Source organism: Scatophagus argus, chromosome 2 (assembly GCF_020382885.2).
Source record: "Scatophagus argus isolate fScaArg1 chromosome 2, fScaArg1.pri, whole genome shotgun sequence".
Classification (NCBI taxonomy): Eukaryota; Metazoa; Chordata; class Actinopteri; family Scatophagidae; genus Scatophagus; species Scatophagus argus.
Genome location: NC_058494.1, coordinates 27143915 through 27169921, shown reverse-complemented (window position 1 = coordinate 27169921; position 26007 = coordinate 27143915). Strand labels below are relative to the sequence as shown.

General features: G+C 47.7%; 3 protein-coding genes and 1 long non-coding RNA gene across 5 annotated transcripts; 3 read left to right on the top strand and 1 right to left on the bottom strand.

The window, feature by feature from the left end:
* The first annotated feature begins 392 nt into the window (after positions 1 to 392).
* nup133 (nucleoporin 133) lies at positions 393 to 11502 on the top strand. Its single transcript, XM_046375372.1, has 25 exons — positions 393 to 658; positions 1098 to 1213; positions 1335 to 1438; positions 1764 to 1997; positions 2105 to 2275; positions 2380 to 2535; positions 2717 to 2787; positions 3019 to 3166; positions 3448 to 3598; positions 4339 to 4493; positions 4698 to 4789; positions 4959 to 5116; positions 5356 to 5450; positions 5542 to 5766; positions 5855 to 5977; positions 6067 to 6166; positions 6822 to 7085; positions 7155 to 7288; positions 8408 to 8566; positions 9574 to 9709; positions 9866 to 9984; positions 10680 to 10760; positions 10846 to 10910; positions 11046 to 11134; positions 11273 to 11502. Exons 1-25 carry the CDS (start codon positions 531 to 533, stop codon positions 11407 to 11409), a joined length of 3411 nt encoding a protein of 1136 aa, XP_046231328.1. The 5' UTR covers positions 393 to 530; the 3' UTR covers positions 11410 to 11502.
* LOC124051758 lies at positions 3596 to 18272 on the bottom strand. Of its 2 annotated transcripts, XR_006841876.1 has the most exons (5): positions 18132 to 18272; positions 16494 to 17808; positions 16010 to 16257; positions 11969 to 12176; positions 3596 to 4517 (listed from the first exon to the last, which is right to left on the bottom strand). It is a non-coding gene; the product is annotated as an uncharacterized LOC124051758 (long non-coding RNA). The 2 variants fall into 2 exon arrangements; XR_006841874.1 differs by lacking the exon at positions 3596 to 4517 and having other exon boundaries at positions 11605 to 12176.
* Positions 14867 to 18603, top strand: acta1a (actin alpha 1, skeletal muscle a). Its single transcript, XM_046375404.1, has 7 exons — positions 14867 to 15025; positions 16033 to 16172; positions 16524 to 16848; positions 17054 to 17215; positions 17314 to 17505; positions 17595 to 17776; positions 18154 to 18603. Exons 2-7 carry the CDS (start codon positions 16044 to 16046, stop codon positions 18295 to 18297), a joined length of 1134 nt encoding a protein of 377 aa, XP_046231360.1. The 5' UTR covers positions 14867 to 15025; positions 16033 to 16043; the 3' UTR covers positions 18298 to 18603.
* Positions 18604 to 19958: 1355 nt separating this feature from the next.
* ccsapa (centriole, cilia and spindle-associated protein a) lies at positions 19959 to 25884 on the top strand. The gene is made up of 5 exons (XM_046375360.1): positions 19959 to 20212; positions 21325 to 21712; positions 22650 to 22990; positions 23331 to 23506; positions 24815 to 25884. Exons 2-5 carry the CDS (start codon positions 21361 to 21363, stop codon positions 24891 to 24893), a joined length of 948 nt encoding a protein of 315 aa, XP_046231316.1. The 5' UTR covers positions 19959 to 20212; positions 21325 to 21360; the 3' UTR covers positions 24894 to 25884.
* The last annotated feature ends 123 nt before the right edge of the window (positions 25885 to 26007 follow it).

The window sequence follows — 26007 nt, the reverse complement described above, 5'->3', positions numbered from 1 at the left end:
TTTCAAGGCATTTTGGAGTCTCAACCCATCTCAGGTGATTAACAATAAAACCCAGATTAACAATAAAATTCAAGCTCAATGGCTTAATACAATGTTTATAGATTCCATTTAATGATTTCTAATATTTTGCTAAACAAATTTACAATAAGGAGGAGGGGGATTATTAGAAACACACGCCTGCTGTCCAACGTCACTAGCTTCGACACTCGGTGCTGAATTAACATATCTGTGACAGTGTCAACAAACACTACACAGTGTAATCTTCTTAAATGTACAGTGCGAGTCGGAGCTGTTGGTGGGGCTGCATTCAAGGCTTAAAAGTCTTTTAAAACTAATTTTAAAATGGTGAAATATGTATGTTTTTTTTTCGTTTTGACGATGGGCGGGACTTTCCGTCGAACACACGATGACGTATATCTCAAGCGACAGCACCGCGCGCTGTTCGGAGAAGATTTTACAGCGAGGGTTGACGGTGTTGTAAATTTGACACATCCCCGAACTGTTGGGCAGATTTCGGTATCCCAGCAGGCATGTTCAGCCCCCGAGCCGCCCCGGGCTCCGGCCGCAGGCAGCAGGGCAGGACCACAGCGAGGAAAGGCGTCTCCGGTGCGGCCGCCAGCCTGCTGTTCTCCCCGCGCAGGACGCCTCTGTCGGCGAGGTGAGTGGAACCTGAACCATAACGTTTTAGCCGTTGCTCTCGCACTCGGCTGCCAGTTAATCAGGTATACCTGGTTAAAAGTAACTTTGTTAAATACAAAAATCCTACAGTATATTGTACGTCCATGAAGAAGATAGTGTTTTAGAGATGTGTTAATCCACATCTTTGCTTTTTGCACTCCTCTTCTGTCCTTGTGAGCTGCCACAACTAGTGAATTTCCCCACTGCGGGATCAATAAAGTTCATCTTATCTTATGTATTGTCATTTTGGACGGTGTAGCTTGTGGTGTTGCTGAATTGTAAAGCGTCCTGTTTCGGCCACATACTGCGAACATCTCTCAGTATGGTGCATGACAAACCAACAGCACCGCAGAGAGGTTGTAACATTCAGCTGATGGTCCAGAGGAAACCTTCTTACTCTAAATGTCTCTCTCCATCAGGTCGACACCAACCAGAGTGCAGAGTCATGCAGCCGCAGAAACAGTCAACTATGACGTGCAAACCTTTGGCTCGTCGCTGCCTGTCAAAGTGATGGAGGCCCTGACGATGGCTGATGGTAAAGGAAACCTCACCGCTGGTGGTGTTGTGTGATTTCAGGGGCTTTGGACCACCACCTTTTCTGTCTGAAAGTTTCCGTATGTCCCACTGAACAGTTCTGTGTGTGTCGGTCCCCCTAGCTGAAGACCAGATCTCAGTGAAAGTGAACGAGAGCGGCTGGGCCTGGATGGTTTGTGGAGAGAGACTGATCATCTGGAAGATCTGTCAGACTGCTGTGGCTAAGGTACAGAAACAGAAAGCTGCAAGTGGGACGGCAACAACAGCTGCCTTTGAGTCCAGAGATTTAATCACACAATGAAAGTCGGAGCAAGACTTTACCACGAATGCTGCGACTGTTTCAGCTGGGATGCTTTTATCTTCGTTATGTTGTCATAGAGCGGACATATTTGGCCCTTTGACGGGCTACAGACAAAACATGCGATTTCAAGGTGTCACTTTGGGTTCGGGGAAACTGCGATGTGCATTTTCTAACAGCCGAATTCAGAGATGAGTTTGTTGCAGCTCGAGCAGAAGCAAAAGTCCTCCGACTGTCCGTGTGTTTCCTGCAGCTGTCGGTGTGCAAGGAGCTGCAGCTGCCCAGCAGTGAGTACAGCTACACGGCCGACCTCGTGGCCGTGACGTCCGCCGCTCCTCTGGAGACGGCCAGCGTTCAGTCCATCTCCGTCCTGGCGGTGGCTGCGGAGGGGACGGCTCGCTTGTGGCCCAGCCTGGCGCAGGAGGGCAACTATACCGAGACCGACGTGGACCTGGGAGATCTCTGCAACTTTGTTGTTGCTGTCAGAGTAAGTAATGAGATGAATTTTGATGCCCCTGCGGCTGACGCTTCTCACCTGGCGGCAGCAGGTGTTTTTCTCTGTCTTCTGTTTCTGACTTTTGTCTCCTCCCTCAGGGTGGAAGCTTCGTCTTGTCCTCAGTGAGGAATCGGCTCTTGAGAGCGAGTGCGGATTTGTCGGGGAAGCTGCAGTACCGAGCCCTGATGCAGGGTCAGGGAATGCTCTCCGGCATCGGGCGCCGCGTCTCCAGCCTGTTCGGCATCCTGTCCCCACCAGCCAACGACACGGTGAGTCACGCTAACAGATTCTGCTGTGGTTACCTTCACCACACACGTTAGGTTTTGGTTTGGTTTTTAGCACAAATTGGTAAGGTTTGGCGTTTGTGCTGCAGCTCCACAGCGTGCTGTGGGTGGGCGGGGCCAGCTGCCTGTACACCCTGACCAGCTCCAGTCTGAGTAAATGGGAGGTGGACGACAGCTACGAGCACCAGGTCCTCAGCTGGGACGCCCAGAGAGCTCTGACTGAGAGCATCGCAGACGCCATATGGGTCAGTATGAAGACACACGACAACACAGCTGAAGCTCTTTTTATTGAATCAGACCGCCATCTGATCAGCCATATCGATCGGATTCTCTTTTAAACATTTGCAGAACATTCAAAGCGTCAATGCAGCAAACGTCTGTCGTAGTCAGACCTAAAAATGTTCCTCAATCCTTCTCTCCCATCAGGGTTCAGAGAGCAACTACGAGGAGATGAAGGAGGGAGCGAATGTGACGTACCTGGACATGAAGCTCGGCCAGTGAGTGTGTTCATCTGTGTGTCACTTCCTGTTCCTTCAGAATTAAAGGTCTTAAGTTGTCTGTAAGCTCAGATGAAACTTAAGATTTGAAACAGAAAACGCGCCTGGCTAAACAGCGTCTTTCCGTTGCTGATGATTATTCATGATGGAGTCAAGATGAGCGACCAGGAGCGAGTCAGTGTTTGCTCTGCAGCCGAGGTGGATTTCTCAGTCTGTGCTGTGTGCTTTCAGAGCCGGCCTGGTGGTTTTGGCTGCAGCCTGGCACCCGTCAGACACTCCCTGCCTGGCTTACTTCTGCCTGGTCACCCTGCAGGACAACGGAGCCGCCATCTCCGACCAGTTCACTGTGGAGGTCACCAAGTACAGCCCTCCATTCCAGGTCAGACCCCGATCCTGATTACCGTGTGGCGTTGGTGGCAGTCGTTCGAAGGCTTGGACTAATGCATCCAAAATGATCTCGACTGGTTGGGATATAGAAAATATCAAATATTGATTTCATATAATTAGTGTGAACTGACACTTTAAAGTGTTTTATTCCTCCATTTAAGGTGTATTTCTTGCCAGTTTATGATAGAAAGATCAGCTTCTTTGAGAGGATGTCGTCGGGTTTACTTTCCCTTCAGTTCTTCTGTAACAAACTTTGCACGTGAATGTTCTCAGAGTGAGGAGGCCCTGCAGGCCACACGGCTGGTGCTGCCACACTCCCCCGGCTCCACCGCCTTCCTGTACAACGAGGAGCTGGTGTTCGCTTGTTCGACGGGAACCAGCAGAGGAGGACTTCCTGATGAGAAGATCGGTTTCAGCTCACCCGGTGAGAAACGGAAAAAAGGGTCTGTGGATTCATCTCGGGCTCAGATTAGTGTGATCAGTGTGCTGATGCTTTACAGAATGGAAAGTGAAGGTGTGACAGAATATGAGGCTTAAATGATCATTAAGACGTGAGATGCCAAAGTTCTTCCAGTAACGTCCAGGCGGGTGTGTAGTACTCACTTCAGCCACTAGAGGCCGCAGTGCCGCACTGACAGCAGTCATGTTTTCCTGCATGTGAGTTGAGGTGACTTTTAATTTCTCATCACACATCGTTTCTAACTTAGCTGTCACTTCTTGAGGAGTTATGGTGGACTTCAGCCTCCTGTGGCTCAAAATCTGTATTTCAAAACCCAACACCAAGAAAACTGATGAAGAGAAAATGTTTGCCTGCCAAATTTTTCACAGTTAAAAACAAACAAAAAAAAAAACAGTCTTTGCATTTTTTTCTTTTCCCCTTCAAAAATTGTTTTTCCCCTGTTTGTGCAAACTGGGGGTGGGTTATAACCTCTTTAATTCAATTCAATTTAAGGAAACTAACACATTGTGTAGCACATTTTTTTAACATGCTTTCAAGCAAATCAGTGACTTCTATGAAAGTTTGGGATTTAAACAATTGGAAAGAAAACTGAAAGGAGCCTGCGACAGGAAGACGTTTGAATAACAAACCTGAACCTTCTCTCACTCGATGACACTCGATGACAACTCTAAACATGTCTGACGTGTCCCCGTCTGTCCGTCCAGGTGATTCGGTGCGTGGAGGAGGCTGCTGCGCCAACCTGCCCGTGTTTTTCTCCCAGAACAGCGGCCTGGTGGCGGTGGTGGCCCGGGAGAGCGCCTCCATCCTGCCAGAGACCATGGAGGACTCGCTGTGCTCCTCGCTGGCCGCGGCCCCGGAGGTAAAACTCGGACTGAGTGACGGGCTGCACGGGGAAAGATTAAGGAAGAAATTTAATTCATGTGGTAACAGCTGATGAGTACTTTTACCAACCTGTAGGACTTTAGTCAGGAGGAAACTCACAGGAAGTGAAGAAAAAGGGGCCAAGCTGCGAGACTGTGGCTCAGTTTTAAAGTGCACGTCTGGTTTTGATTGTGTGTTAAAGGTTTCAGCCATGGAGACTCCGACCAGAGCAGAACCTGTAGCTCAGGAGGACAAAACCAAACTCCTGAAGGCGGCTTTCCTGCAGTTCTGTCGGTACGTCTGATCAGAAAGAAAAATCCAAGCCTTTAGTTGATGGTTTGGAGGTGACGTCACACAGCAGAGGATCAGCGTTGGAGGTGGACGTCAGAAGGTTTAGACTGACGCTGCTTTCTGATAAAAGATTTTGTCTTTGTAGTCCCGTTGATCGTGTTTGCTTTGACAGTAACGATCTGGTGGGAGCTCAGACCGTCACGGACGAGCTCTTCCCCGCTGACGGCGAGGACGGAGCCGAGCTGGATGTGGTGGTGACTCGAATCAACCTGGACCTGGTGGACGATTACCCGGCCTCAGACCCGCGCTGGGCGGAGTCCGTCCCTGACGGTGAGGAGGTCCCTCCGCCTGTCCTCAGCATGGCTGACACAAGGCCTGCAGCTAAAGGGAGAGCTGAGTGGAAAGTGGTTTGTCAGAGTGCAGTAACGGGATTATGTAAATCGATGCGCTTAAAGAACTTAACTTAGAGAACTTAAAGAACAGTACAGACAAAAGATAACATTCATGTTAAATAACTTGGACTTCATGGAGGTTCTTCATCGTCTCGTTCAAACTGTTTTTACATCCAGAGAGCGCCGGATTTCCTCTCACCTCCCTCATCATCCTGCACCAGCTGGAGGACAAGATGAAGGCTCACGGCTGCTTCATGGACTTCCTGCTGCAGGTACACACACACACACACAGAGAGTTGGTGTAAAAGCCGATCTAAGACTAGAATCATGTATGAATCGATCCTCTCCGCCCTCCCCCGTCAGGTTGGTCTGCTGGATCGACTCGGCCAGGTGACGGTGCGCTCGTCTCCCATGGCAACGCGCCTGCTGCTGTGCGAACACGCCGAGAAGCTTCAGGCGGCCATGGTGCTGAAGAACCACCACAGCAAACACCCCGAGCTGGTGAACCGGGCCATCAACGTGGCGCTGCAGAGGAACAACGCCGCGGTGCCGCCCAGCCTCACCGCTGCTGACGTCTTCTTCAGAGAGGTGTGTGTCGCGCTGGGTTCAGCTGCTGGGGCGGAACACGGCTGGTGTGTGTGTGTGTGTTAAAGCTTTGTTATCGACACACCTGCAGGTGTCTCAGATCTCCTCCGTGTTTGACTGTCTGCTGGAGGAGGAGGAGCGGAGTCTGAAGGAGAACCCGGTCGACTCGGTGCAGTGGGCCGAAGTGGTTCTCACAGTCAACAACATCATCAAGGTGCGTTCGCAGCTCTGACGCTACCTGACTGAAACACCTTTGGCAGTCTGGTGAAGTGAAATAATTGTGGCGACTGTGTGTGTGTGCAGGACATGCTTCAGGCTGCTGGTCAGTTCAGGGAGACCAAAGCCTCCATGTACAGGGCGTCAGAGAACGCTGCTGCAGAGCCCGAGTACATCCCCTGGACAGGTAGACCTTCACTCTCCTCCCATCAGCTTCAGAACCGTTTGGTCCGAAAACGCCTCACTAGAGACTCATCGATCTGTTTACATATCGATTATGTTTGATTCTATAAAATGGAAGTGAAACGTCCTGAGCCACAGCCGAGTTCTGCTCCTGACTGGGACGGGAACTCGAGCTCCGCTGCACCAGTACCTGAGATTTTTATTTATTTGTTTATCTGTAAATGGGAGGAGGTGGAGCCGCTGGTGGCAGGGACCCAGATGATTTTTAAAAAGGCTCCATAGTGGCCAAAAATTCCACGATTACCTTTAATGGGGGCAGTCGTGGATCAGCGGTTAGGGTGTCGGACCCGTAACCGGTGTGTGTGTGCACGTCACTTGGGTGGGTTAAATGCAGAGAACAAATTTCATTGGAGTGAGTTCCCTCCAATGACAAGATATGTCACTTTCCTTTCCTCCTTTCCTAATATCAAAATACGTCCACGTAAACAGTTCAAATGAAATTAATCACCAAAATATTGTTTGTTTGTTTGTTGTAGAATTTCCAGTTGTTCTCTGTCTATTTGAAGACCCCCCCAGATGTTTAATTACCTACACAGGCGCTTGTTGGAGTAAAATAAAGTATTCACCCCTCCTCCCCCTCCCGATCCTCTCTCCTCCAGCGTCGGGAGGCGTCGGCGGCGTTCGGACCGTCATCTCCCGCCAGCACGAGATCATCCTGCGCTCCGTGTACCCGCACGCCGACTCAGAGCTGCGCAGCGCCCTCTGCGAGCAGCTGGTGGCGCTGTTGGACATCTACTTGAGCGGCTATGTGGCCCAGCTGACCTCCCTGCAGCAGCAGAGGCCCTCGGGGGCCCAACAGGAGCGCTACAACAGCCTGGAGATGGAGTACAGCCAGCGGCGCTCCGAGCTGCTGGCCCCGCTGTGTAAGTGGAGGAACAAACAGCACTGAGAGCACAGAAGAAGAACACAATCTAAGTTGTCCTGTGTTGCAGTGGACCTGGGCCAGTACCAGTGGGTGGCAGCGCTGGCTGAGAAGTACTGCGACTTCGACATCCTGGTTCAGATGTGTGAGCAGACCGACAACCAGAGCCGCCTGCAGCACTACATGACCAAGTTCGCAGACCAGGTACCCAGAGAGCCAGAAGCACGTTCTCAGGATCCTGGATCCTGCTGTGTCGGCCTCTTGCAGACCCTGTGGAGTCTGTGTGCAACGGTTTAATGCGCCACTTCCTGTTTCATGTTCCCTGCAGAAAGTCTTTTTAACAGCTAGATTAGACTCACGTCCAGAGTCACATGAGGTCACAGTCACCCTGTGAAGTGAAGGCCAACGTTTTAAATGCACCAACAAAGAAACCAGCTGACATGTTTATTGTAAATATTTTTAAATGTTTTGTTTCTGATTCACATGACGCCTTTTTGTGATCAACACGGACTGAAGACATAACTGTGTTGACATGAGACGCCGCAGCCCGCTCCACCGTCATGTTGTGTGCGAGTCAGTGTGATCACACCTGTGAACGTCCTGCCTGCAGTGGTTCACACGCCAGCTGCATCGCAGAGCGTGTGGTCGTCTGACAGGAAATGGGTGGAGCAGCGCCAGCAGCAACGTGTGGCGACGTCCCGTAACACACAGCTGTGCACGATGCCTTCAGGGACTGAGAGTTCAGTCCAAACGGGCAGCACAAAGCCACTAAGAACAGCCGAGTTCTTAGTTCCTATTTACAGTTTAATTAAAGAGTTTGGTCTGGACCTGCTCAAGTGTCATGAGATAACTTTTGTTGTGAATTGGCGCTATATAAATAAACTGAATTGAATTGAATTGAATTGAATTGAATTGAGAGTGCTGAGACCCGGGAACCAGCTCCAGGTCTCAGCCGCTTTTGAGGGTTTTGCCCAGAGCCGACCTCTGAGGGTCTGGAGAGTCAGGCTGATACCTGACTTCTGCTGGTCTCTGATGGGACGTGATGCTCACCGTTAATGTCAAGTGTTTGTATTGTGTTCTGAGTCAAATGCCTGATGAAGCTCTGTGACGTGCAGAGAGCAAAAAAAATGGAATAATAATTATTTGTATTTTTATTTTTCAAGAAAATCAGGAAGTTTTGTCAGTTCATGTAGTGCAGTCGTAGTTTAGCTTTTCAGAAGGTTTCGTCTCACAAAACAAACACCTTGAGCCAACGTCAGACTGATGTGAAGTTGCGGTTTTTCTTTCTCACGCTGACTTCCTCTTTGTTACTTTCTGCTGCAGAACTTTGCTGACTTCCTGTTCCGCTGGTACATGGAGAAGGGGAAGAGGGGGAAGCTGCTGTCCCAACCGGCCACTCAGCACCAGCAGCTCGCCAGCTTCCTGCAGTCCCACCAGCACCTGAGCTGGCTGCACCACATCCACGTCCACGACTACGGCAGCGTACGACACACACACACACACACACACACACTCGCACTCACACTGAACTCTTGTTTCATGCACCAGTACAAAACCACAGCCACATCCTCCCTGAAACTACCCCTGGTATAAAAACAGCTCACACACACACACACACACACACACCCCAGCAAGGCTTCCTTCCCTACTTCCTTCCTTCCTTCCTTCCTGTCTATATTTTAGTCTTTGTTTTTATTTTTAATCTTTAATCTTTCCTTCTTCCATCCTGTCTTTTTGTCCTTTATACTTTGCGTCTCTCATTTTTGTACTTTCTTAATTCTGTCCTGCATTTGTTCTTTCCATCTTTTACCCTTGTTTTCCTTCCTTCCTTCCTTCCTTCCTGTTGCTGCCTCAGTGAAGGACAGATGAAATGCGTTCGTTCCAGGATTATGTAATGGTTCCCTCCTTCCTCCCTGCAGCCTGCCGCCGCTGCAGTGAAGGGCGCGCACACGCTCAGTTTCCTTCCTGTTTCTACAGCTTTTAACATTTTAAATACAGCACCGACTTTACCAGCTCTGCAGCACACACACACACACACACACACTCACACACATATATTGTATGACTTCCTTCCTGCTTGCGGTCAAACGAGAAAACTACACACACACACACATAAAGAAGAAGCTTCCTGGTTTCTGCTTCAGTCAGCTCAGTCTGACTCATCAGGAAACAAAATGTGCGTTTTGAGTCCTGCATGCTGATCAAATATGCAACAAGATGTTAAAAAAACTCCCACAAAATTAAGAAAATGAATGAGAACTTTATTACTCTGTCAAGTAACTTAGCAAAACAGTAGCAAAACAAGGTTAAGAGCACATCACAGTGTACAGAACTGCAGCCATTCACATTCATAACCTGTTGGTTTTTAATGTGAAGAGTTGATGCTTTCGCTGCCTCTGAACCCGTTCAGGGTCTTTGGTTGCCGATCGGATCCACTAAGCACTCAGAGGACACTTTAGAGTAACTTTGGTTTGTTCGGGTCTCTGCAGGCTCACAGGACGCTCTACAACCAGGCCAACGTGGAGACGCGTTACTTTGTGAAGAAGAAGACTCTGCTGGCTCTCAGTAAGCTGACGGTGTTGGCGTCCAACCTGCCAGAGGACGAGCTCAACAAACAAGTTGACGGTAAAAATTATGAGCCTGTCGTTTTTAAACCAACCAGGAGGTGACAGATTGACTTCAGTTCCTGTTTGATCTGAAAACGTGACTTCAGAAAAGCAGAAGACCATCGCCTGGCAAAGACGCAGCACTGAACTCTGTCCCCTTCATCTGTCCAATCAGACATCGTGGAGCAGGAGCGCTTCCTGCTGCATCAGGAGACGCTGCCCCGACAGCTGCTGGAGGAGAAGCAGCAGAACCCCGACACGATGCCTGTGCTCAGCGCTCACAACCTCATCCAGGTGAACACGTGAACACACACACACACACATCCTCCTCTCACAAAGAGGTTCGGGGATCATCCAGTGGAGCTGGGACATCTCAGTGCTTCTTCCTGTCGAGTTCAAACCCATAAACCTGACTGAGCCAATCAGGATCAGCGCTCAGCTGTCAGTTGCAATGTTTTCGCCTCCTTTTCATAGCATCAAATAACTAATTAAAACCAAACTGAACAAACAACGGTGTGATATAACGATCAAAAATGACGGAAGCCATCTTTGGGAAGAATCTATTTGATGTGCACTTTGAGTTTTTATTTTGGTCCATCTGCTCACATGGAGGGGGAGGAGTTTGTGAGCTGTACTGCAGCCAGCCACCAGGGGGCGATGCAGATGTTTGGGCTGCACTGTGGGGGAGCTGACGTGTCGTCCATCTTTACAGACGATCAGTGGACCGTATGCACATGGCAGCCATTTTCTGCTCAGATACTGGGATAACATGACGTGCTTTCTTCCATGTTGCAAATCATATAAACGTAGTGAATCTGATGAGTCGTTATCGTTTGTGACTCTAAAGCGTTAAAGCTCAGAAGCTTTAAGAGAAGTTAAAAAACTGATCTCCAGTTTACACATCTGATGTGGGATTCCTGCCGTCAATGATCGCATCACAGCCGTGAACGCCAGCCTCTGCTCACTCCGGCGTTTCCTCCTCTCTGCAGTTGTACATCTGCGATGACAACAGACGAGCCAACGAGTACGACTTCAAAAAGGCTCTGGACCTCCTGGAGTACATCGACGAGGTAACGTCCCGCCGCTCTGTTTAGACGACAGTTTCGACGGCAGTTTAAGGTCACCTTATGAGGATTTTCTGTGTTCACGTTGCAGGAGGACGCTGTGGACGTTGATGCGCTGAAATGCGAGATCTTGGGCAAAGCACTCCGGAGAGACGAGTAAGATCCACGTGACGTTTTTGTTCTATCTCATCGCGGTTTGAAGGCTGCGTGCATCGCGGTCCCTGGCTGCTGTGAAATTAGTTTTTGTTCCTTTTTACGTTGTGTTTGACTTTGCTGGTTGGTGTCTCCCAGCTGGTCCTCTGCCGACGGATCTGACGACCCTCTGGACGCCGCCAAGGACAGCACCTTCGTCAAGATCCTCCTCAAACTCATACAGGAAGGTGAGAAACGTTCACGAGGCTCAGGAATCAGACGTGGTGTTGAAGTGCGTCCCTCAGTCTGTCGTCTCCATCGGCATCCGAACCGATCAGAGTTTTAATGGGTCTGAGTCATTGAACTGAATCTCTGTGTCTTTTCAGGAGTTTCTCTGCAGACGTACCTGCCCGACGTCAAAGACCTGTTGGATCTGGACGAGCTGAGCGGTTTGAAGTCAAAACCATATTTTGAGTTTGTCCTTCGAGCCAATTACGAACATTACCTCCAAGCCCAGATGTGACCTCAGCTTCCCTCTGCGTTCGGATCATCCCAGAGATTCGTTTGTGTTTTTGTGCTGTTCTCTTTGCTGAATAAACGTGCTGTTATTTGTGTACGTCCTGTTGTGTCCTGTGATCATTTACTGACATCCCACGACGTTTCTGCAGCTTTAAGACAACACGGACATCACGGACAAAGTAAAGCTCTGTTAGCCTGCAGCAGGATCAGAAACGGCTGGTCGGCTGTGGGAGGAAACGCTCCTGTACGTTTCTGTTGCTGCTGGAGCAGAAATGAGCTTTGCTGTTTGGCCTTCAGTTGAGAAAACTGGGAAAAATGAGATCCGTGCACGACCAGATGAAACTTCACCCGACTTCCCATCAGCGTGGGCTTGAGTAGACAGACTGAACTGCTGTAGGTGTGTTGTGATGCTGATATTTTTCCACTCATACTTTGAATGCATGTGCTTTGCATTTGTCAGAAAAGCAAAGCACAAAAATCTGCTTTGATTTCATCAACACAACATGAAAACGTGTCGGCGGGTGTTCAGGATGTTCAGACACTGCAGCTTGTCTTTGTCTTACCGTCACACATGGGAGCCCTCAGACCTCGAAAGTGGCAGAAACCTGAGCCCGCAGGCCCAGGAAGCTGGCCTGCATCAGGGACGACTTCCTCCCGTTTGTTGTCCAGGGGCAGAAATAGATTTGGACGTCTTGGCTGACGGGGATCCTCCACCGTGATCCACTTTCACAGCTACAGCGGCTCCTCAACGGTCCTCAGGGTCCAGCTCACCTAAAAATAGTTTAAGTAGGTTAGATCAGGGACATCAGCTCTGCACGGCCGTCAAGCGTCCAACGGGAAAAACAAAAGTTATTATCTCAGCAGAAAAGGAAATAAACTTTGTTAATGCAAGACGCAACAGATGTTACACTTAACTCACAATTACTTTTTTATATCCAATCTCATGAACACTTCATGTGTAAATATGCAAATGAGACATATCTGATTAAATATGTACCAACTGATGTACATTTCCAGAACAGAAATTTGAGTGTTGGATTTTTTTTTTCACGTTGATAATTTAGTTGAAGATTAAAAGCAATAAATAGATTTAGCCACGTTTTTAAAAGTAAAATGATACAGAATGACTTCCGGTTATGGCGTCTACCTGAGTTCCAATCCTGCGTGTTCTATTATGCACTGCACAACTAATTTAGTTCAACAACCACTTGTTGTTCAAGTGAACAAAAATGCCAAGAAAGAAAACTCAAATGATACAGAATGATGGCTGTGAGTGGTGTTTGAACAAAGGCCTTGTGTAAAAACCTTCAAAACGTAGACGGGAATAAAACCAGAAGGTCTGGTGTGCTAAAGTGTTACTGAAGTGCAGATTTGTGGCTCTCATTTTGAGAAAACAACCATCACTGTAACACTCCGTCATTTTCAGACCAACAGTGAGACATTTCAGGTGATGGAGGTACAAATTTCAATGTTTGTGCTGTAAATTTTCTGAAATGTATTTTTTAAATATGCACTAAATGTCCAGAACAGAAGCCCAAACTAAAATAAACACATAAACGTGTGTTCTGCTTGATTTCTTTCCACTAATCTGAAAGTTTCCTCCATCTCGGATGCCAGGCGGCAACATCAAACTTCTCCTCGTTCATCTTTAACCGCTAAGTTAGAAATAAAACTAACGTAAGATTAAATTCACTGCCATCTAAACTTTAGATGGCAGGAGAAAAATACATACAGTACATCCAAAAAGGAACTTTGTGTTTTTGCTAAAAAGAACTGCCAAGGTGAACTGATCCTGCTCCTTGTCCACAGGCACAGAGAGTCCTACTGAGCACGTGCAGAGTGAGCGTCGTCCTTCAGGCTTGTTTCTGATTGGAGGGCTGTGTCACAGGTGTCCCAGTGTGAAGACGCTGCTCTAACTTTTAATTGGGGGATCAAAAGACTTTGTCAAACAGGAAAGGAGTTTCTCCTCGTGACGAACCCTCACACAGAAGCCCGTTTGTCTTTTCTGTCCCACACTTCCTGTCACAGAGAGCCGAGGGTTTGCCCTAAAGGGTCCTGATGTGATCGCGGCAGCCAAAGAGAAGGGATTTTTCTCAGCTGATGCCTGAGCTGCATCATCTTTCCCGTTTGGATGGATGACTGCAGTCCCCTGTCACAGTTTCAGGTCATCTTCCATTTAAAACTGATCCCGACAGCTCGGCGGAGCTCAGCCAGCAGCTGGGTAAACACAGCCGGGCCTGTCGGTTCAGTTTTTGTCTCTGGGAGGGATCCTGACTCAGTCGTCTGGCTGCAGCTGTCCCAGGGGCTGGAGGTCCTGACCCTCTTGTTTCAGAAACTGAAGCCTGAAGGTCACTCAGCTGCCGTGTTGATGTTGTTCTTCAAGCTTCCAGCCGAGCGCCATTCAATCCCCGAGGAAGCTCAGGGTGGTGGACAAAAAATCCTCCTGAGGCCGAGAGGATTATTTTCTGGCTCAGGGAAATATTCACAGATGTTTTTAAACTAAAATTAAAGTTTATTTACAGAACGTAGGACTGATAACAGCAGCTGCTCTTATATAAATGAAGAAAAGGCTTTCAATCATCCAATAATTACACTAAATAAGTCGACACCTCAGCTGCTTCGGCTGCTTACACCTCAGCTGTCAATGCTGTCTGATGTTTTGGTTCCTCTCAGTGCAGATTACACTCACAATGCAGAGTTAACTCACAATACAGAGTTAACTCACAATGCAGAGTTAACTCACAATGCAGATTACACTCACAATGCAGAGTTAACTCACAATGCAGAGTTAACTCACAATGCAGAGTTAACTCGGCACAAACTGTCACCTCTGTTTCACTTCATCTTGTTTCAGAGCTTCCAGCAACATTCATTTCTGGTAAAACTGCCTCTTCAGTGTCATTCAGTATGTGCTTTATTGTTTTAAGGACAAAAAAAACAATGAAAACCGCAGTAAAAGTATGTGACAAATCAAAGTCAGTTACGGCGTGTGTGGTTCTTGTGATATTTAAACTGCTTTCAACACTCAGGCTACACTTCAGCCTTGACAAGAGTAACTTTTACCATTCTGGTTAAAGTCACCTTATTTCTCATTTTTCTTTTTCTTTTTGATAAAAATGATTTTCTTGCTGAATGTTTTGTTGGCAGTTTACCACCTTTATGTCGAGGTCCACAATGTAAATATGAAAACTGTCGAATAAAACCATAACATTTTTGCCTCTTTGTGTTAAAGTTTTGAATGTATACTTTCTGTACACTGAGTGTGTGTGTGGTAGTAGTAGTACTCCACACGGTCTGGTCTCGCTCCATACACGGGCTCCAGCCCTCCACGGCAGCCTCGCGGGGGCTTCCTCTCCATATTTGGCCCGCCAGGCGCGCGAGCCTCTGTGTGCATGCATGCGGCCGCCCTCCCGCGCGACCAAATATGGACGAAGGGCCGGTTGGATTCCTGTCGAATACTCGGACATTCCTAACGGCTGTCTGGAGGGGGGAGAAAAAAAATCTGCCCGGGTGGTATGGAGGAGAGGGGATATATAAGGACCCCGGTGGTCGCTGGCCGTCACCCCCTTCAGCTGGAACCAGCAGCGGTTAGCCCACAGACAGCCGGAGACAAGCAGAAGGTAAGCGGCTTGGATGGAGGGAAGGAGAGAGTTGGGATTAGCTGGTTAGCTTGTTAGCTGAGACAGATGGAGAATAATCCGGACTGAGTGGTTAAGTGATGGGAGCTGGCAGCGAACCGTAGTCTGCTTCTGTTCACCTTCAGCGGTTAGAAAAAACAGCTTTTGTTTTGACAGGGAAAACGGCTTCCTGTCAGGGAGCCAGTGTTGCTGCGTTCAGGCGCTGTCGGAAATTCTGTTTTGTTTTGTTTGGTTTGTTTGTTTTTTAGATTTTTACGAGAAAATGACACAATAATCGCGAAAATTGGAATTTGATTCGCTGTAAAATGAAAAAGTAACGTTTGAATAACAGGGTCTGTCTAAGCTCTATCACTTAATGTACCAAAAGTGTGATTATTTTTGTCATTGTGCACTGTTTTACACAATACATCGGTATTGTAAATAGCCTAAGTTGGCATTTAACTGGCCAGTTGCAGCATTTTGAACGCATGACCCACCCTACAAAATCTTTTCTCACAAAATATGTGTCCGAGAGTGAGTTTGTTTTTTGTGTTCTCAGTACTTTTTATGTTAGCTTAACACAACTTGAAAGTTGAGATGTAGGAGTTTCTGAGGAGCACTTAAAGGCATCATTACACTGAATGAGGGTTAATAGTGTTTCTGTTTGCTTCTTAATGACTACGTGTCATTACAGGAGGAGTAAACTGCATTCAGCTGATTAACGACGCTTTGGTTTAATGATACAGGATCAAGACTCCACAGGGCTCACAAAGTGTATTTAGGAAGGCTGAGTTACAGTCATTATTAGTGATCATTCATGCAGTTTAAACAGAACGAGTGCTGCACAGAAAAATGAGTCATAGTAATGGCATTTCTGATGGCAGCTGAAGAATAAAGTACCGTACAAGTATTTTTTATAAATTAGATGTGAAACCTCTACGTCAGACGAATGAATCGTTCAGATGAATCAGTGCTACAGAAACTCACCAGCTCTGATTCTTCTCCTGCAGAACCCGCAGACATGTGTGACGACGATGAGACCACCGCCCTCGTGTGCGACAACGGCTCCGGCCTGGTGAAGGCTGGCTTTGCCGGAGACGACGCCCCCAGGGCCGTGTTCCCCTCCATCGTCGGCCGCCCCCGTCATCAGGTACACGAGAGCTGTCTGTGGTGACTCCCCCCTGTGAACCGGTCCAGGACCGATCCAGTCAGCTGTAGGACCACTAGTTCGACTGCTGTAGCCAGAGATAACCACAGTGAGACGCAGTTAGCAGTGACTCTGGTGACATGCTGCCCCTGTACTCCTGCTTGACACCACTGTTCATTCATTACTTTTAGCCACATGTAAACGCATCACTCCGATGAGGGCAAGGTAGCTGACAGGGTGTGAAATACTGTCTGTTGGAGAAGAGTTGTGCAGCACATTTAACTCTGATGGACTTATTAAATGGAGCTCTAAAACATCTCCTACCTTTCCACCTGTGTTTCCTCCTCCCCTCAGGGTGTGATGGTCGGTATGGGTCAGAAGGACTCCTACGTGGGTGACGAGGCCCAGAGCAAGAGGGGCATCCTGACCCTGAAGTACCCCATTGAGCACGGCATCATCACCAACTGGGACGACATGGAGAAGATCTGGCACCACACCTTCTACAACGAGCTGCGCGTGGCCCCCGAGGAGCACCCCACCCTGCTGACGGAGGCCCCGCTCAACCCCAAAGCCAACAGGGAGAAGATGACTCAGATCATGTTTGAGACCTTCAACGTCCCTGCCATGTACGTGGCCATCCAGGCCGTGCTGTCCCTCTACGCCTCCGGTCGTACCACCGGTGAGTCTGTGCTTACACTGAACGTTCCATGTGTTCATGATGATCGCAGCACTGGATAATAACTTCTGTGTTAGGTGTTATGTGTAGAGGTTCAACTAAGAATTATTTCCATCGGTCCTTTAGGGATATATTGCTTTTAAAAACGAGCGTCCTTCGGTGTCTCTAATTGTATGCTGAAAATGTGGCCAAAACTTGTTTTTGTCAGGTATTGTGCTGGACTCTGGTGATGGTGTGACCCACAATGTGCCCATCTATGAGGGCTACGCCCTGCCTCACGCCATCATGCGTCTGGACCTGGCTGGTCGCGATTTGACCGACTACCTCATGAAGATCCTCACCGAGCGTGGCTACTCCTTCGTCACCACCGGTAAACACTTCACATCAGACTCTAAACCCTGTTAGGCGCTGAAAACCAGGTGTGAGTTTGTGTGTTTCCTGAGTCTGATCTTCACTTCCTGTTTCCAGCTGAGCGTGAGATCGTGCGTGACATCAAGGAGAAGCTTTGCTACGTGGCTCTGGACTTTGAGAACGAGATGGCCACCGCCGCCTCCTCCTCCTCTCTGGAGAAGAGCTACGAGCTGCCCGACGGTCAGGTCATCACCATCGGCAACGAGCGTTTCCGCTGCCCTGAGACCCTGTTCCAGCCCTCCTTCATCGGTGCGTAGCCTGAACTGCACCTGTGCGAACACAGTGTAGCAGCCTTTGGTCATGTGTAACCTGAGTCTCTCTGTTGTGCACCCGAACAGGTATGGAGTCCGCTGGTATCCATGAAACCGCCTACAACAGCATCATGAAGTGTGACATCGACATCCGTAAGGACCTGTACGCCAACAACGTGCTGTCCGGTGGCACCACCATGTACCCCGGTATCGCTGACCGCATGCAGAAGGAGATCACAGCTCTGGCTCCCAGCACCATGAAGATCAAGGTACGACAATCAGTCAGCCACCTCCACACCACCTGTGATGAGACAAAACTGTATGTGGACACCTGAAAATTACACCCACGGCCGTTAGCTGAACATCCAACGGTCCCACCACAGGAACCAGGGTCTAAATTTTAGCAAACCTTTCTGAAGAACTGAAACTAAACTAAGCACAGCAAGACAACAAAAACTGAACTGAAAATAAAAAGGAACTAATTGGAACAACTACTAAACAGACCTCGTAGCGAAACTGTTCTGCCACCTGTAGTAAATCTGCTTTGTTGCCTTTAAAAGATGAGGTGGACGTGTCCCATTGTGATGTGATTATTATGTTATCAGGTAATTAAAATAAAACAACCTGATTTCCTTCTTGCCTGCAGATCATCGCCCCTCCTGAGCGTAAATACTCCGTCTGGATCGGCGGCTCCATCCTGGCCTCCCTCTCCACCTTCCAGCAGATGTGGATCAGCAAGCAGGAGTATGATGAGGCCGGTCCCAGCATCGTCCACCGCAAGTGCTTCTAAACGCCTCCAGAACCGCCTCGGATCAAAACGCTGCTGTCCCAGGACTCTGAAACAACATGCTGTCTTTAATGAGACGCCTGATGTTCATCGTGTGGCGTCCAACCTGTACATATGTTATTTATTCCTTCTGTCGTGTATGTGATGTTTTGACTGTGAATGATGTCCGGTGTGTATGTGAAAGCAAAGCGAGTGTTGGCTTTCGAGGTACGACACACTCCAACTCGGACCAACTCAGAAAAAGGAGAAAAAACTCCCCCAGAAAATACCAAAAAAAGAAACGAGACAAATAAAACTGATTTATTTTCACGTATGACTGATGTCTGTTATTTCTAATTCTAAACACTTTAAGGTTTTAAAAACCTAAAAAACATCCAAATGTATTTACATGAAGCCCTGACTGTATATAAAACGGGTGACATGAGAACTCCTTAAAACTGCAGTCCAAACATCTGGACGCCCCCTGGTGGCTGGCTGCAGTACAGCTCATAAACTCCTCCCCCTCCATGTTAGCAGATGGGACACAAGCCAAACTAAAAACTGAAAGAGTGAAAATGTTGAAATGAAAACTACCGTCCTGATGTGGACCAGTTTAATAAATCTAATGGAACAGGAAAGGAAATCTTGCATGACTCAAAGCACCAGGAAAGTCACCACAAATAAAGTCTGGAAGCCATCAGCCATTAAAAATCCCACTCTACTGGTCTGAATCCAAATACATGAGTGACATCAAATTCATAACAAACTCACGAATCTCTCTAAGCTCCAAGACAAACAACGAGCTCAGGTTTTAAGGGCTGAAGGAAAACCAGCAGCACCCTTGTGCCAAACCAAACACTGTCATGATTTAACAAGTTAATATCCTCCACCTGCTGCTGGTGTCCCGCTCACTGCCAAAGTGTATCATCATCCGCTTGAAAATGAATGTTCTCATGACTGTTAGGGGAAAACTGAGCCAAGAAGGTAGAGATTTATTCAGAAAGGTGACTTTGTCAAAGCCAGACCTCAGAATAAAGTGTATTATTTTTACTTTACCAGCAAAAAACAAGCTAACAACAAAAAACAACAACCCGCTACAGTGACATTCAACAAAACAATCCCAGCTTAAGGTCGCTCTTAAATGTCTAACACGAACTTCCGCTTGTCAACAGTGAACATTTACTTATGCCAAAACAGAAAAGATAGATAGATAGATAGATAGATAGATAGATAGATAGATAGATACTTTATTGATCCCGAGGGAAATCCAAGAAAAGAAGTCCTAGTGACAACAACATGGTTGAAAACTATTTAGCTAATTGCTACAAAGGTTTTCATGGAATTTATCTAGGCTTGTTTGTGCATAAAAAGTAATCATAATTAAGCAGAATTCGAGAAGGGGAAAGACGTCTGTTTTCACCTGTTGTCCTCGCTGCCCATCTGAGACACGCATGCGCAGTCTGTTCTCTGCATATGAACGGCAAATCATGTTTCAATCTTCATTACTACGTTGCTGTTCAGTCCCATCGGGTGGACGAGAATTAAGCAGACCTGTACCGGAAAGATTCATTGGGCAGCTGATGAATCTATACATCTGTCTGGAGTCTAACTAGCAGTCCGATCTCAGCCATAGTCAAACATGTGAAATTGACCTCTCGTGTACACGAAAATTTAGATGGCGTAACGTTGTTGTACCTGTCTTAAGATAGTTGATGAATCCCTCGTTTTCTGTCCCATTACGAAGTGTTGTTTGTTTTCTCGTGCTTTTATTTTGTCACACCCGGAAGCGGAATGTTGTATCTTAGCTAGCTTGTTGCTCGGCTGTCGGTGTTCGCTGTCAGTCAGAGAGGAACCCAGCGATGCTGGTCGTCTGACCGCCGGGCGAAAGGATCATACTGTGTTTAAAATAAAGACCGGACCCCTCTGGGATGAGGTCTGGGTGAGTGAGAAATATACAAACGTTAATTTATTTTTTCTAACCTGGCGGTGTTTACAAACGGGGATTAGCGGAGCAGGCAGGTGGGGGTAGCGGCTGTGAATATGGCTGTAGCCTGTTTTCACACGGTTTAAAACTCACATTTACACCCTGAGCGGCATTTATTCACGTTTAACAGAAATAAACAGCTGTGTTATTTTACCCTGCGGTGTTTTCACAGGTTAAAATGCCGAAAAGACGATGTTTTCAGGGTGTGACTGAGGAAATTAAAGCCTTCGGCATAAGAGAACCATATGTGTGTTTCAGTTACAGGGGAAAATACACCGATAAATTAGCAATAATTAGCTGCTTAACGATAAACTGATGACAAATATTTTCCCGGTTCCGTCCTGGGATGGGATGTAGGCCAGCTCAGAGGGATGAATATTTAATGTAGTTGATTTTCGCTGAAGATAACGCAGGAATTCATCTAAAAAACCAATGTGAGTAGGCGGGAAGAGTCCTCATAGAAACAGATCTGTCCTGGTGCTGGTCGTGTGACTAACAGCAGCAGTAGTACAGTCAGTAGTAAGACTATAATAAGCCTCAATCCTCCTCTGCTCGCTCTGTAAGCTGCTGTGGGCGGGGCTTACAGGTAGACCACACCTGGCAGAGGCACGTCACCAAGGGCTGCGTGACAGACCCACTCATTTGAAATATGAAGCGAATATCCACGGAGAAGTACAAAAGAAAATACCTAAATAACAAAAATAAATAAATCATACAGAAATAAATAAATTAAACTAAAGTGAATAAATTTGTAGATAAAGTTGAATCAAAATGTAGATAAAAGTGGAAATGAGCCCAAAGTAAATGAATAAAAAAGCTAATTAAAACAGAAATATCCATTTATGTCACGTTTTATTCAGATTCAGACAACTTTATTGGTCTTTATGGCACACTGATTACTGATTGAGTCGCTTTGCTTTTGATTTTAGCAGTTTTGGTCCTCCGTACTTTACTGATGACATACTGTGGGTACTAACTACCTGGAAATTCTTGTCTCACATCATGTCTTATGAGACGATCCTGTTTTTATTGCAATACTTTGAATTCCTCCTCTGCTTTTCCTCCAGTGTCTACAGCAACAGAGGCGAGCGATAACGAGAGCCATGGTGACCAAGAAAATCCGGACGGAGTACATGAAGAAGTTCAGGGACCCCAAATGGGAGACGTTTTCCAAATGCTACGAGGACTCCCTGAAGTATCGTCTGACCCGGCGGGTGATGGAGCATTCCCACAAGCCCTGGTTCTGGGAGGGCTGGGACAGCGGCTCCGAATCCAGCGGCTGGTCCACACCGAGGCTGAGCCGGAACAAAATCGCCCCCTTGTCCCTCCCACCGCCTGCGTCCTCGGAGGGGAAGCAGAGGTTGTCCAGTCCCGGACCGAAACCACCTCCTGAAGATGGAGAGGCTGATGTGGGAGCTGGTGAGGTGGCAGCTGGAGACGCTGCACCGCCTGCAGGTGAGGAAGCTGTTTTCTAATCATTTTACTGACTTTTACAGGTGAAATGATTAGCAGATTGATCAGTTGGTCAGTCGACAGGTTGAAATAAATGATTAATTTCTCTTTATACTGAACCGATTGTCATTGCTGTGTCCATCAACAGATCTGACTGACTAACCGGTGCAGCTCACGGACAAACCTGAACTCGATGTTTTGATGTTTGTCCAGTACTTCTTGCTTTGTAACCAGTCGGTGTTAGCATGAGAACAGCCTGATGAACATCAGCACGTTAATGTGAGCCTCTGCTCACCTCTCAGCTTGTACGTCCTCGATTCCTTTCCTCCTTTCCTCCTCTCTTTGCATCTCGATCCCTCCCACTGAGGCGAGGAAGAGACACAAGGACGCCTCCTAAACTCTGCAACTCACCAACAAAATGTGCAGTATTCATTTCGAGGTGAACTGTCCCTTTAAGATGCTCCTGGTTCTTCTGTTTGCTGTCTGGGGTCCAGGAGTATTCTGGGACCATCTGACGGACCCCCAGAGGAGCTCCTTTGTGCTCCTGTGTGCTCGTCACTCTGACAGTATGAGGGCCAGAGGAGGCGCTGATGCTAAATATATGCGTGGACTGAAGGTTCAGTGGTTGGACTGTTTCCTCCTGCTCAGACTGAGCAGCTCTGAAGTCCACCACCACACAGTTTAGAAGGTCCACAAGCCGCACAACAAAACCACAAAGTGAAAAGCAGCTTTCTGTTATTAAAAGCCAGAACGACACAAACGCCATCCATTCCTGGACTAAAGACAGTCTGAGCTCAGGACGCATGAAGCATGTTGCCCAGACAATCGACTGTCAGTTGTTTCAGTCGTTTCTTTCTTTCAGTTGGATTTTGCTGCTTCTTTATGTGCGTTTTGTTTTGGATGACGTTAACTTTCTGCAATAAAATCTTCTGTGTCTCAGCTGTAGAAAACGAAGTGAGTGAGGCCGGCGGTGGTTCGGTGATGGCGGCTCCAAACAGCAGCGGACCCTCAGACGACACGGAGACGGAAAACGGTCCTGCTGACACTCCGTCTTCTGACGGGGAGTCGGTGCGCCCGGCACAGAGGCGACGTCACCGCCGCCGCATCCCTCGGTCTGAACCGGGACACCGGGACAGTTCCCACGACGACAAACCGCTCGTCGCCCGCAAACCGCCGAGAGCAAAGAGCCAACCGGCAATCAGCACCAAGGAGACCCGACGGTCATCCAGCCGACTGGACTGGACCGAGAGGCAGGCGGAGGTCCGGAGGACGCCGAATGAGGTGAGGACAATTCATTCAAAACCACACTGAGACAAAAAGTGCATTTCTGTATTAGTTAGAAACAAATGCTCCACAGCTAAACCTCAATACACAAGAGCGTAAATAAAACAAAACGAAAGGTGCACACTGTGTGTAGCTGCTGACGCCACCTGCAGGGCCTGTGATGTTGTTGTACGTTCAGTTAAAAAGGAACAACTTCAGAGTTTGGAGCTCAAAAGAAGAAGCCAAACGAGTGTCTCGATCACAGGACACCAGAGACGTGAAGCCGAGTCACCAAACACTCTCCCAGCATTAATAATAAAACACCGCCTCTCTCCACCTCTCTGGTTTCTCCCCTCAGACCAGCACGTCGGACGCCTGCGTTCAGACCCGCCGGCAGTCCGACAAACGCAGCTCCAACCTGGATCGTCGGCGGGCGCGCTCGGCCGACCTGGAGAAGCTGAGGCGGTCTCAGCTGATGGTGGTGGACGACCGCTGGATGACGGAGTACATGCGCTGCTTCTCCGCCCGGCTGAGGTAGAGACGGGAGCCACGCCCCTAAAACCACGATGTCACACGGCGGAACAGGAGGTCGTTAGTTTGTTCAGCTCAAACAGCAAAATGAGATGCACGTCGTCTCGTCACGGTCCATCAAACCAGAACCGCACTCGCCGTCCCGAGCCCTCATTGGACGGCAGGATGGCAGCGTCACATAAAGTCAGGAAGTGGGCAGAGCTGCTGATAAAGAATTTGGTTTCTTCTGAGAATAAGTTTCAGTCAAATAAATCTCGACCTCTGATTGGCCGTTTCTCCCACCGGAGCTCTCTGGGACTCGTAGTTTTCTCCTTGAGTTATGTTAGTGTTTTTGTGTGAAGATGTTCAGACAGCAGACAACAAAGAGCCAGATGTTGGCCTCAGGAGTCGGTGGAGACCAAAACAGAGAGCAAATCCCGGACTGAGACTTAAACGCGACTGGTGGTCCAAGCAGCCCACTTCTTCACTTTATGGGACGCGTCACGTGATGACGGGACGACTGGCAGCTCTTTCCTGTTGCTTTAGCGTCTGTTCAGAGTGAGTCGCTGCCGTCAGGACGAAAACGTCCGCAGCCTGTGTTGCATTCAAAGTTTCATTTAGTTTCTGCTGATTGGATCCTGCTGACGGTGTCCACAGCTCAGCCAGCGGGACTACAACACCTGACTGTGTTTCCTCTTCATGTCAGTTGGGTCTCGATGGCGTCGTCCACTCAAAGTTACTTCCGCGATGTGTTTTCACTCGGCGGCAGCGACTCCGCAGGCGCCACGCGTGACGGCTCGCGGAGGGTTTTTCTGTTTGATGAAGAACAAACGTCAGAGGGAGTTCAGACTCTCTGAGCTTTTCTAAAGAAATCACGTCCAGATCACAGCTCGTTTGAATGTATTTCATTTCCTGTGCGTGGAAACACACACTGCCGCTTTATTTTATCCCTTAAGTCTCCTGTCGGTTGTGTTTGTCAGAGGCAGCTGTGAGTTTACCTCAAAGTGTTCGACTCAGAGGCAACAGAAAGGACCAAACTGGACTATTTTTGATATCGGAGTATTTTGGATCTACAGACTCGACTTTAGATTAGAATAAACTGCAGAGAAACTTGAGATTTATCAGATAAACGCAGTATTGGAGGTATTTTCTGAGTGAAAACGTGGTAGCTTTATAGTAATCAGAGTTTATTTTGGCACGTTGACATGCAGCTTGTGGTTTACACTGATGTTAAAGTGGTGCTTTCCTGTTAACACGAACTCAGTGCAGCTCAGTATTCAGAGAACTGCAGTATGAAGTACTCAGACAGCTGGATTTCATTTGTTTTACCAGAATACAAAAACCTCACAGTTTTCCTCAGTGGAGGCGAGCGGCTTCATCTGCAATAAAACTGGACTCAGCAGGAGCATAAAACCAGAAACCTGATGTGTTCAGTGGGCCTGGAGGATCTGAATGCTGTCGTGATGTGGATCACGAAGGTCAGGTGGTTTAGTAAAGCTTTGGATTACAAGTTTAACAGTTTGGTTTGCAGTTAAAATTAAAAAAATATCCAAATGTTTGTATAAAAATGACCACAAAGAACCACAAAGTCCTCCTGATCGCCTGGAATCAAACTTTATTTTCAGTTTGGTGTTTCTGTCTGATCTGAAGTGTTTGGTTTCACCAGTTTTTTCTGATGGTTTGATGTAAATAAGATCGTAAACTCGTGATGTCGTCGATCGTCGTGACCCAAACTGAGGGCTAAAGTCCACTCGTGTCCTGGACGTGTGCACTGAACGCATACAAACACTCAGAATGTTTTTATTGACTTTAACAGCAGCTGAACGTCGTCACGCTTTTCCTTCGGTCCAGTCCAGCTTCCGTTAGGAGTTTCTTACTTTTTAAGAACAGAAATCAAGATTCATTACTGGAAATTTGACATTTTGGAGGACAGTTCTGAATTTAAATAAATGAAAATTTAACCTTGAACAAGAATCAGGGAGTCAAACCTTCAGATGTTCAGGGCTTCTTCAGTCTGCTGGGTTTCAAAGTTCTCTTTGGGTTCTGGACGCAGCTGTGGACCAGAAGCTTCTGAGGTGAGCAGCAGTAACTCAGTCACAGACTGACAGTCGGACTGCAGAAAGATCGTCTGGCTCTCTGCTTGTGTCATGAGCGACTTCCTGAAAACGTGTCTCAGGTAGGAAGCGGACGCCACACAGGTGAGGCGTGTGTGTGTTGCGGTGGCATCGTCTTCGAGCGTCTGCTGTCTCGGTGTGGTCGTTCGCAGGATACGAAACCTTCCGTACGTTTGAATATTTAATCTGACTTCATCTGCAGCCTGGTTTACGTTTTGGCTCACTGTATTTCTATTTTAACTTCTACTTTCACCCACTTTGCTGTGAATAAATCATATTTGAATAGTTTGTTTGTGTCTCGTCTGTGGAATTAAATCTCATAATTTAATGACACGATCTGACTGAATTCAGGTGGTTTACCTGTCAGATCTGAGAAGCTTTTGAGGTTTGAAGGTCAAAGCGAACCTGCTG